We start from the raw sequence: 12,881 nt of genomic DNA on the forward strand, positions 1-12,881 counted from the left end.
ATATATATATATATATATATATATATATATATATATATATATATATATATATACATACATATATACACACACATATATATATATATATATATATATATACATATATACACACACATATATATATATATATATATATATATATATATATATATATATATATAGGTTCATAGGTAGGTACTAGGCTATCGGCCCGACCTATGCAAGCCTAGCCAAAAAGGTTCCCTGGCTTACGCCACCCAAGAAAGTTATTTTCCTGTGCCACTGACGAGCAGACACACAGAAATGATCCCCAGGGTGTATTTCCTATTTCCCATCCACTCATCAAGATTTTTCTTGAAGAGTGCTAATGAAGAACTTTGCTTGACATAGATGGGTAGCCTGTTCCAGAGTATGGGAAGTCTCTGGGATAGGAATCTATCCCTCCAGCATGTCCTGTTTATTGTGGTGACAAGGTTTAGGTCCCTAGAGCATGTAGCTCAGAGGGATTGGGATTTCTTTAGGTGTAGCATGTCCAACAGCTCTGGGTTTGACATAGCTTTATATGTTAGGCAGAGATCACCTCTGAGTAGGCGATATGCTACGGAGTAAAGCTGGAGTTTTTTGAGGCGGTCAGTGTAGGGCATTTGTTTGAGTCCAGTAATTCTCTGTGAGGTACTTATGTGGCCTTTCCAGCTGCTGCAGATGTCTTGTGAGGTACATTCCAAAAGGGGCGTTGTACTCTATAATGGGTCTAATGAGTGATGAGTAGAGGGTAACGATGACCTCTTTTTTCCTGGACGAGAACCCTTTTATGATGAGATGTGCCATGTAGAAGGACTTCCTGACTACTGTGGCGATGTGACTATCAAAGGAGAGACTACTGTCCACCTGGGTCCCAAGGTCTCTTATCACGCATTTGGTTTTAAGTAGATTGCTGCCTATGTGGTAGTTCATGGGTACAGAGTTTTTACCAAAGGGGATGACAATGCATTTTTTGGTATTGAGCTTGAGGCCATGGCTCTGACACCAGGCATCTATCTCAGAGAGGCCCTTCTGTAGGATGTTCACATCATTTGCGGACTTGACTATGGCTTCTAGTTTGCAGTCATCTGCGAACTTCGTTAGCCAGAGGCCTTCTGTGTTAGCCTGTATTTCAGAGAAGTAGATACCAAACAGGAGCGGTCCCAGGACGGAACCCTGTGGTACTCCACTTGTCACTGGTTTGAGGTCAGATATGGAGTCTGCAACTTTTACAGTGTGGGTTCTGTCAGTGAGCCAGTTGGCAACCCATCTTGTGACGTAGGGATTTATGCCTAGTTTATTGAGTTTAGCTATAATACCAGAATGGGGGATGGTGTCGAAAGCCTTGGCAAGGTCAAGATAGGCTGTGTGAACCACTTTACCCTCATCTACGACTTTGGTGATTGCCCCAAAGAAGTCGATCAGGTTCAGGAGGCATGATCTGCCTTTCACAAACTCGAACTGGGTGGGATCCAGAGTTTGGAGGTTACCAATGTCTTTGTTTATGAGTTCCATGATGATACGTTCCATGGCTTTGCAGACCAGGCTCGTCAGGCTAATAGGTCTATAGTTCCCAGGATCAGTGGTGGCTCCCCCTTTGTGGAGTGGGATAACTGTTGCTGTGCACCACTCAGTGGGCACAAAGCCTGATGCAAGGCTATTATTGAACATGGTGCTTAAGTGGAGAGCCAGTTCATTCTGAAGTTCGTGTAAAACGCAGCCTCGGATGTTGTCCGGTCCAATGGATGCTGTGTTTTTGGCTTTAGAGAGTGAAGCTTTCACCTGCATAGTTGTGATTACAGGGACTCTGCATTCTTCCTGTATAGATATGGGCCCTTTAGGGGGTGAGGGCGGGGGGGTAAATTTAGCAATTAACCTATCTGCCAGGATGTTGGCAATATCAGTTGGTTCTGTAATTTTCATGCCTTTGTGCTGTAACTCAGAGCAGATCTGGGTGTGCCATTGAGATTCTTGACATAGCTATACAATGCTTTGTGGTTGTCCTTGGAATTAGTGGCAATTTTATTTTCGTAGCTAGCTTTGGAGGATCTTATAAGGGATCTCAGCTTCTTACTGAGGCTGACCAGGGAGCTCCTCCACACATGGGATTTTACTCTCTTTTGCAACAGTTTCTTCCTTCTGTTGTACAGTTTGTTTATGGCAGGGGACCACCAGATTGGCTTCCTTTTTTTGGAGGATAGCGTCTTGGTTCTGTTTGGGATAGCACGATCCATGCACTCATGTAGGTGCTTATAGAGCGCATTTGTGTAGGATTCAGCAGTTGTAACTGTATTTTCCATCTGCATGGTATCATGAAGTTCACTACTTCCGTCTTAAGAAGCACGAAGTTGGCTTTGGAGAAATTTCTTACTGTGGTTTCCTTAATGGGGGGTGGGGTGGGATGTGGATATCAAGGGTGATTAGCTTATGGTTGGATCGGACCAACGAGGAGTTGACTTCAGGTGTGGAACACCGGTCACTCATGTTGGTAATGACTAGGTCTAGGATATTGTTGCCCCTGGTGGGGGTGTGGATAAGTTGATCTAGGGCATTGGAGTTTATGAATTCCAGAAAGCGTTGCACTAAGGAGTTAGTACATGAGTAGTTTTCCCAGTTAATGGTGGGGTAGGTGAAGTCGCACATTATTAGGGTGTTTGGTTGAACCCTAATATTTTCCAGTACATCAAGAAAAGAGGAGTGAGAATCCTGGGGCATGGTGGGGGATCTGTAGCAAGCTACAATTTGGATTGCAGTTTTGCCAAGAGTTAGTTGCACTTGGATAACCTCAGATGCATTATGCTGAGCAACTAGCCTGGAGGTGTGGCTACCCTTAATGAATATGGACACCCCCCCCACCTTTGGTGTTTCGGTCCAGGTTAGATGGCTGAAAAGTGTGGTATGAGTTATCGCCTGGTAGTGCAGGGGTGCTCTCTGGAGCCTTGAACCAGGTCTCAGTCACTGCACAGATATCGATGTTCTCTATTTTAAGGAGTGCCTTGAGCGAGTGCATTTTGAAATTTAGACTTGTAGCATTGAGTAGCATTACCCTCAGTTTTTGCTTACCTGTTCCTGTTATGGTGGTGAATTTGTTACTTGAACCCTGCCTAAAAAAGGCACTATAGGGGCAGCAAGAGCCTTAGCCAGTATCCAGAATCCTAGGGGCGACAGGTGCAGGCCATCTGTGGCAAAGCATCGTGGTCTGTCGACCATGTCATCCCAAGCAGACAGATACTGGATCCCCTTTGAATGACACCAGAAGCTTAGCCAATTGTTGAAATCAATCATTTTGTCCTTGTACTGCGGTATCATTCTGGGCGATGGCAGAATGCTACTCAGGGCTAGGGTCATACCTGCCTGGGCTACATGATCGCAGAGCTCTTCGGTGTCTCTTTTCATGTAGTCCAGGGAGGTACGTCTCAGGTCATTCACACCAACATGGACAATGACAGTCATATTTGTACTTGTTGTGGAGTGACCTGAGTGCATGGGTTATGTGGTGGATCCAGGCACCTGACAGTAACCTTCTCCTTGTTTAGCCTGGTGAGTGGAACATCAGTGTGCCTGACTATAGAGTCACCTATGACTAATGTGTTGGGTATGTTGTTTTGCCTTATTGGCTGTGTTTGAGTGGCACACTGAATCTGTGGGCTATGTGTCATTTGGGTTGTGTTGGGGGATGGAGGTTGCTTGTGTTTCTGCTTTGGAGGTCTCTGTTGCTTAGGCAGATTATTATTGAGAGCCTCCGCGAATGTTTTTGAGTTTCTATGTGCGGATTTTGGTGGTGTAGACGTAGTGAGACTATGTGATGAGTGTGGTATGGTGCAAATGTTTACCTTCTCCTCATGACTGTCAGGTTCAGTCTTGGTTGGTGAGAGCTTTACCTCCTGTTTGGCTAGATAAATGCATCTCCCACAGGTTGTAGTGTTGGGTGGTAGGAGGAGAGGGTTGTTTGTGTACATGAGGCAATTTCTACATTGCCTCAAGATGCCCAGATTCATCAGATATACAGGGAAGAACACTGGGAGCCGACCCTTGGACATCCCTGAATAAAAAACTATTTTCCTCTAGATAAGTGAGGAAAGTGAGTACAAGAGCTGTTTTCCTTTAGGTAATGAGGAAGATTGAGTGCTATAGTAATTAGTAGCTTATTTAGTGCTTACAAGTTCTGAACAAGTGCTGAGTATGAATAAGCAAATTTAAGTGCTAAAACTAAGAATCTGTATCTGCACTAGATGAGTTACAGGACAGAAACAAGTGCAAATGCAGGCTTTCAAATCAGAAAGTTGAGAGAGATGGAAGATTGCCCAAACGGCCAATAATTACAAATTCTGGGCCAGAACCACTCCTTATGTGGTAGACAGGTTACCTAATGCTTACCACTCCCACTGATAAGCTAGAAGGCTTAATCCCTCCAACACAGAAAGGCTTGGGGGGGCTCAGAAGCTTACAAACAGTCCTGGATACAGCAAATCTCTATCTGGAATGCTAGTTACAGGAAAGGTAGGAAACAGGCTTACAGTTTTTTTTTTTTTTTTTTACAGAAAAGTATCAAAAACAGTAGTAAAAACAATTCATATGCAGTGCAAGCTAGCATACTTGAGTATGTAGCAATATTAGACCACACACAGTTTGAAAAATGCAATTAAATCAAAAATTGTGTTAAACACAGCAACTTGTTTTACCCAGCCATCTGTGGTTGTTAAACACAGCATCTTCTTTTACCCAGCTGTTTGTGGTTGTTAAACACACAGTCTTCTTTTACCCAGATGTCTGTGGTTGTTAAACACAGCGTCTTGTTTTACCCAGCTGTTTATGGTTGTTAAACACAGCTTCTTGTTTTACCCAGCTGTCTGTGGTTGTTAAATACAGTATCTTCATTTATCCAACTGTCTGTGATTGTTAAAACATCTTCGTTTATCCAGATGTCTGTGGTTGTTAAACATAGTATCTTGTTTTACCCAGCTGTCTGTAGTTAAGCACAGTGCCTTGTTTTACCCAGCTGTCTGTGGTTGTTAAATATAGCATCTTCATTTATCCAACTGTCTGTGATTGTTAAACATAACATCTTCGTTTATCCAGCTGTCTGTGGTTGTTAAACACAGCGTCATCTTTTACCCAGCTGTCTCTGGTTGTTAAACACAGTGCCTTGTTTTACCCAGCTGCTTGTGGTTGTTAAACACAGCGTGGGTCTCTATCCTATGATCTAGTGCATGGCAGAGGAAGGAGGGAGCGAATAACAAGACATTACTTAACCACCAGGATTGGCAGGAAACAGGAGAGTGAGCTGGCAATTAACAGAATCCTATTTATTAATTCTGGATTCCCTGAAATCTAGGCAGTGATTTCTGAAATAATTTATTTTCCTTACAAGGTTTAAATTAATTGTTAAAAATGTCCTGGGTTTACTATTAGAATTCTTTTGAAAGACAGAAATAAAGGTGCGTAGACCTTCCTTACACTAGTCATCATATCCTCCTTTGGATCCACCCTGACCTACTGATGGACACCTCAATGGAACAAAAACTGAAAATACATACATACACAAATACATACATAAATAAATTGAAAACACAAATCACCTAATAACCAAAAAGCATACTCAGTACAAAAAATTATTACAGTTTGAAAAACAAAAGCATATAACCACACAAACTGAATAAAGTAATTCAGTAAATAAATAAAGCTTTTTTTTGGGGGGGGGCAAAGCTTCCTAATATCACTGTACTGTGCTGCTCAATTATTTAAACATCAAGGTTGCACATTCTCATGGAAAGACAAACAATACTGGACCTCAGATCCAACAATTATAAGCCAAAGTATGAATTGTAATGCTGCAGAGGCTATACATCACAGAATATTACCTCAATTAAAACCATAACCAGCATTTCCCATTGCAAGTGCCCTCTCCTACATTGATACCAGTATGTTGATGGCAGAGGCACACAACAAAAGACAGACTCAGTAACATGGATTTAATGAACTTTTAGAAATCACTTTATTTTCTCAACCAGACCTTGAGTTTCTCAGCATGTATTACAAACTATTTATGAGAGTCTAAAGGATTATCTGACAGCTGTATTTAATAAACTCACAAAGGGCTATGTATACAACTAAGCATGTCACCTCCTAAATACTTACAGGACATGTCATGGAAGGAGGTATCACAGGCATGTTTATCAATGACAGATAGTATTATCATCAGCAAACATTAACGGATATAGTTTACTATCACCATAATCTGTAAAGGATGATAACCTTTTCTTGAATATGGGACACTCATGACAGAAAATGAGTCTAGTTTGTAGAAACCCTTGCAGTGACAGGAGAAGAGGTCTGGACTTTTTTTTCCTTCAAAGCTCACAGACATGTCAAAGTGAGCAGAAGCTAAAGTTACAGCCCCTTGTATCATTATCAACACGAAGAAATCAAAATGGTATTGCCCCAGTTTAAAAATGCAACTCCATGGGAGGGTCCTCTACTGACTTGCTTAACACAGACAGCTGACAAATACACACTATTATTACATGAGTTTCTATACAGATTCTTAAAATCTACCACAAAAAATAAAGTTTATGCATGTTAAATTTATTCAAACTGGCCAGCTACTGTTTAACACAGTACCTCTGCCACCTTCATAAGATGTACAGCATCTCTAAATTAGAAAACATATTGGGGGGGTTTCAAGAATAAAATAATATGGTCCATCACTATCAGAGTGTTAGGAGAGTCCATTTGATCTAAGCAGTAAAAATGTCAATCCACATTCATGCTCACAGAGGCCTAAAGAGAAGTAGGGGCAGAGAATCTTCCCAGAGTTGAAGGGTTAGTAGAAACATCACAGGATTCAGGCAAATGAATACAACAGGCAAACCCTGCTCACAAACACCCATAGCCTGAGTTTTACTAAATGAAAATACTCTTTCACAAAGTGGCAGAATCAGATCCACTGAACTTAAGTCAGACACTGTGGAGGTAATGTACGTGAGGAACTGAGTCCACAAAAAAGTCTGTTCCTCTGCTGATCTAAATAAAAGTAAACTTGTGTAAGAACTTACCATAACAGTACTGTTGCAGTATTCTTTAGAATTGGGATATCCTCCTGAGGATAGGCGAATATCAGGCGTATGTTCTACATGCAAAGCATAAGGTGCATATGTGACAAAAGAGTGCCAAATCCTTGGAACTAATTGCCCCAGAAGAACCACAGCAACCCAAGAGGAAAAGCCCAAGTATGTACATTCAGGAAGGGAAAAAAGAGAGAGAGACTCCCATGGCCAGAAAGAAGGCAACAAACAATAATGAGGGAAAGGAGAGAGGGACAGAATACTGCAATGGTGAAAAGTAGGACATCTACTGTTAGGTTCAGTTCTTGCACAACTGTACTACGTTGTTTCTTATCACTGTGCAGTATTTTGTTTTTCCATATGAGAGGGTACAAAAGTTACTAGAGTGGATGGGAGGAGGAAGTCACAGAGGAGCCCTATAAGAAGCCATGAACGATGACCCTGGCAAAACCAGTCCTGGCCCTAGAAATCATATCCAACTTGTAATGTTTAGTAAAACTATGTACAGAAGATTGAGTAGCAGTTTTCAAAATGGATCTAGTATCCAGACCCTTGAAAAAAAATCACAAGAAGAGGCCACTGCCCCAGTAGAAAGAGCACGAACAGAAGACGACAGCTGCTTGCCATAAAATGAATAGCAAAACAAAATGGCCTTAGAGATCCAGGAGGAGATGGTTTGCTTAGAAACAGCCAAACTCAATGTCCTGGAATGAAAATAAACAAAATGTTGCTCAGATTTCCTGACATCTTTCATCTTATCGAGGTAATACCTGAGCTGTCTATGTAAATCCAAGGTGTGAAAAATTCTCTCATTACCACTCTGTGGAAAGTGAAAAAGAAGGCAGATGAACTGTTTTGATTCAAGGACAAATCATTACTCACTTTGGGCATAAAAGGATTAGCACAAAGACAGACCCTGTCTTCAACAAGGAAAAGGAAAGCTTCAGACTCAAAAGCAAACCTGAATTAATTTCTCAAGAACAAAATTAAGGTCCCAAGAAAGAGGGATAGTCTATCTTGGCAGCCTGATATGAACACCTTTCAAAATTTGTTTGACTTCAAAACAAGAAGCAAATGGGTGGATTCAAAGGCAGACAAGCAGAAATGACTGACAGATGAGCTTTAACAGATGAATATGCCAGACTACAACTGAGCAACTCACACAAATAAGAATTAGGAATATACACAGAAAAGGAGTCCAGTTCATGTTTAAGACACCAAACAAAAAAATCTCTCCCATATAGCCATATATGTTTTTTTTGGCCTCCTGTAAAACCCAAAGTACAGCCTCAGAAAACTGGTGTCTAAAAGGAATCAGTGAATGAGAGATCCCATATCCTATGTGAGAAGATCCATTATATGAGGTAATTTGTGATGATTGCCCTAGTGAAATAAAATAGAAGGGGGAACCACTGCTGTTTGGGCCAAAAGGGAGTCACTAACAAGATTTTGGACCTATCCCACATGATTTTGTGCAGGACTTTTGGTAACAGAGAAAGAGGGGAAAGGCATACAGAAACATCCTCTTCCAAGAAAAAGGCAGAGTATCCACTTTCCAAGCCAGAGGACTTGGCACTCTGTAGCAGAGCTGGGGATGTTGTCTGTTCAGAGGCAAGGCAAAACGATCTACTTAGGGAATACCCCAGCATCCATTCATGATCTGACTTCAGTCTGCTCAGAGTCTGCCACAAGACTGTGCTCTGTGGGAATGTTAACTACCTGAAGAACCAGTTGGTGGTGGCTTGCAAAGTCCCAAGCCTTAAAAGCTAGCCTGCAAAGAAGGTATGACTTTGTGCCTCCCTGTTTGTTGACATACCACATGACTGTGGTACTGTTTGCGAAGATCTGCAGAGGTCCCGAAACCCAAAGAGATTGAAAGGCATGAAGGGCCAGAACAAGAGCTCACATTGCCTTGATATTAATATGGTCTGCCAGTTGTTGATGAGACCAAAGTCCCTGGACCTTGATGTTGTTAGAGGAAGATCCTCAACCCTGATAAGATGCATCCATATATAGCTCCTTAGTGGGAAGAGGAACCTGAAAAGATCCCGATTCAGGGACATTTGGTGAACCTACCAGTGGAGCCGGAGATTGAAACAGGGTGATAGAGAGAGGAAAATCCAGAAGATGGCAGCTCTGAAGCTCTGAAGCTCAGGAGTCCATTCTGATCTATTGCCAGACAGAGTTAACCAAAGACAGAAATCTGGTCAAGGGATAGAATACGTTGATTGTCAAATAGAAGCAGATTTGTCAGGGTTTTTGACCTTTAGTACTTTGAGAAAGATTTACAAGAAAAAAAAATCTCTTGGAAGCCTACATTGTCTGTGGACAAAGGAAGGTTTAGATGGCTAATTTCTCTGAAATTTAGGAACATGAGAAAGGAATTACTTGCTTCAGCTACTGCATAACTTTAACCTTATCTTTTAGGGTTTTAAAGAGCTCAGCAGCTGCCATGCCAAAGAGATCCTGATTGTTTAAGGAAAACCTAGTATTTAACCCTGATGTCCTTTAGGCATAACCAAGACTACCTCCTTATCACAGATCCAGATGCACCAGCCCTAGAGGAGGAATCAGCAGCATCATAGCTGCATTTAATAGAATGGTGAGCAACTTGAGAAGCAGAACTTAAAAGGGAAAGGGCAGAAGTCTATACCTCAGAGTCAGTCATAGTAGTCAGAATGCCCTCCAGCTTAGAAAGAAGAGTCAGTAGATATCTAAGTCATACGGGTCTGGTAGCTAATAACCCAGGAAAGCTAAGGTCATGGAACTGTCCAACTTTTTTCAATACCTCTCCATATTATGACCATCCTTATCAGAGGGTAAAAGTTTATAGGACAGCAACTTAGATGGCTTATCAGTAGCCACAGAAACAACATCTGGATCAGTGGTAGGACTTCTATACAAAAACATTTGGACTTCTGGAACTTTATAGAACCTGTCAGGCTTCTTGGTGGCAGGAGGCTGACAATCAGGAGCCTGATAGGCTGAAGAGAGTGTGTCCAGAAGGGCATCCAAAATGGGAGGGACAGCAGAAGACCTAGGAAAATATATTTACGAGAGACCCCAAAGGGGCACTTATCTTTAAAAGGCTTGGAAGCAGAACCAATTTGGCAAATTTCTTACAGGCAGAATTCAACATGGCATTTAGTCTGATGACAAGGAAATTGAGGATTTAGTGCTCATACATCACTTATGTACATTACACATCGGACATAAAACATACGCCTGATGTATGGTGTCTGGAACATGTAAAGGCTTTGGCATGCTGGCAGGAAGTTAGGTGATCCTTGGCAGGATATCCCAGACGTAAAGAATACTGCAACAATGATACAGGAGGACATCAATAAGTGAACTTACAGATGAGGAAGGTGGTTTACAAACCACTTCACTGGAGTTAACATTATGCAAGGCATCACTCAGTACTAAATCCAAGCTGGTCCTCTTCTGTTGTGACATGAAGTGGCAGAATGAATGGACTGAGGTGGCATCCAGCAGGCATATCTTCTGATGAGCTCAGTCCTTCTTGGTTATACACATCTGCTGGCCATCTATTACCAAACAGCAAAATAGAGCAAAAGTAAAATAATCAAAATGCATCTTACTGTTTGAGCGGTTACAGCGGGCACTTTCCAGAAGCATGTCTGATTTTTCATTGGAATTACTGGCTACAGTAATTGCTCTGTTCAGGTCTTGCATCCATTTCACCATTTCTACATGGGAGCTAGGGAGCAAACAAAAACAGGTCATCAGTATAAAACGAATGCTGTGTCTCAGTTACCCAGATTAAGCTTCATCAAACACAACAGCAATTAATGTAATGACCCTTACAGCCTCATTCTGACTGTATATCATGATAAAGCAGAATAAATATTAACCTAGTAGCCTTAACAAAAATGTGATAAAATGGTTTCACCCTATGTGCAAATAACATACAAGTAAGTCTGTATAATGTATTGGTCTTTTTACAGAGCAGCAAACAGCTGTGAGGTATGGCATAGGGACAAAATAACTAGCTGTAAATATATATGAAGCTCTGGAACATTCCTCACAGCACCTTCGCTGAAAAACAGATCTGTACAGCAACATTATCATTAGAAGCAAAACAAAATATGTAGTAGACATGGGCAGCACAGTGGTGCAACAAACAGCACTGTCGCCTTACAGCAAGAGGTTTCCCAATTTGATTCTCAGCTAGGGCGCCTTCAGCGCGGAGTCTGCATGTCCTCCCTTTGTTCCTGTGGGTTAGCTCTGGGTGCTACGATTTCATCCCACATTCCAAAGACATACAGTAGGTGGATTGGACATTCTAAATTGGCCATAAGTGTGAGTGTGGTGTGAAAGAACTACTGACATGGAAATTTGGGCTCTAGATGATTGTCACTGTTGAAGTGACACCCCAACCCCATGTGCAAAAATGGAAAAAAAAGGCTGTGGATGGATGGATGAAATGGGCACAGTGGTGGCTTTAGGTTCCTTTTCTTGCTGGGGCACAATAAGGGCCCAGTAGCTATCTGGTGGGGCACTGTATATCATCATTGCTCACTTGATCTCACCGCAGGACAGACAACTGTAAAGCTACAATGACAAATTATTTATCCCAGCCAGGACCATAAAGTATCAACTATCCAGTCCTGTCAGATGGACAGTGTCCTTCTGGAAAGAAAATGGAGCATTTCATGTAAAAGTTAGGCCTCCCTTCTCAGTATCTACTCTGGTAGTCTTTTCATGTCTACTTTCTCAGAGATAGGAAAAAAATACCAACATACTATACTAATTACATTAGCTTATGTTATAAAGAATTTTATTTGTCCTTTTTAACCAGCAACTTGGATTCAACATTAGAAACAAAATATAGGAAGTTCCATATTCTGACATACTGGAAAGGAAAGCAGCAACAACTGTGACAATGCCAAAAAATAGAAGAAATGAACAAATCCTGGTGAACCAACTACAAAACATTGTTGAACACAAGGGAGCTAAACAAAGTAAACGATGTAAAAGAAAAAATACATTTCAATATAGAGAATATGATAATGAAATGGAGCAACTGCCAATGAGAGACAGAGAGGAAAGCTTCAGAAATGATCCAGTATGATTTGCAGCAGATAGCAGGGACTTTTCTGTTACAGGAGTGTGTGTGAAATGTACTCAGGCTAAAACCCTGTACCTTAGCTATAGCTGACAACAGCCTTACTACTCTATGCCAACTACCAGTCCCAGATGGAAAACTTTCCAGAAGCTGTATCCAGCTTCTGACTGAAGATATTAACATACCTGCACCATTATTTAACCTTTAGTTAAAAAAATAGCTAAAATTCCTCTGCACGCACATCCTGAAATGACAACAACCTGGTGAACAATGGAGAAAACCACACTCCTACTTAATTCCTAAGATAATTTGCAAGTTTACGTTTACCAACTAATAGCATGTATTCCAACAATATATATACACAGGTGAAAACTCAATCCACAGTTAGCTACCTAAAACTTATAGAAGAGAAATAGAAAAAACAGTAAGTATTATATGTAACCGCAAATCAACTATATTACTAAACAAAACCATAAGAGATAGATGTGGAAAAAATGGTCAGACAGATTATACAAAAGAATGTGACAGCATCCCTCACTCCTAAATTATTAACGTGCTCAATGATAAATTATTAACGTGCTCACTGATAAATTATAACGTGCTCACTGATAAATTATAACGTGCTCACTGATAAATTATAACGTTCTTATTGATAAATTAACATGCTCACTACGTGCTCACTGATAAATTATAACGTGCTCACTCACAAATTATAACGTGCTCACTGA

At 41.1% G+C, this 12,881-nt stretch overlaps 1 protein-coding gene across 1 annotated transcript in view; it reads right to left on the bottom strand.

Annotated features, from left to right (window-relative positions):
• Window positions 1-12,881, bottom strand: part of LOC122801240 (FERM, ARHGEF and pleckstrin domain-containing protein 2-like) — a 963,231-nt gene that overhangs the window by 141,264 nt on the left and 809,086 nt on the right. Inside the window, exon 12 of the mRNA XM_044070791.1 lies at window positions 10,667-10,785. Coding sequence (XP_043926726.1) covers window positions 10,667-10,785 — 119 coding nt within the window. The remainder of the gene's footprint in view (window positions 1-10,666; window positions 10,786-12,881) is intronic.

This window comes from Protopterus annectens, chromosome 4.part1, assembly GCF_019279795.1.
Source record: "Protopterus annectens isolate FY-2018-M chromosome 4.part1, PAN1.0, whole genome shotgun sequence".
Taxonomy (NCBI): domain Eukaryota; kingdom Metazoa; phylum Chordata; order Ceratodontiformes; family Protopteridae; genus Protopterus; species Protopterus annectens.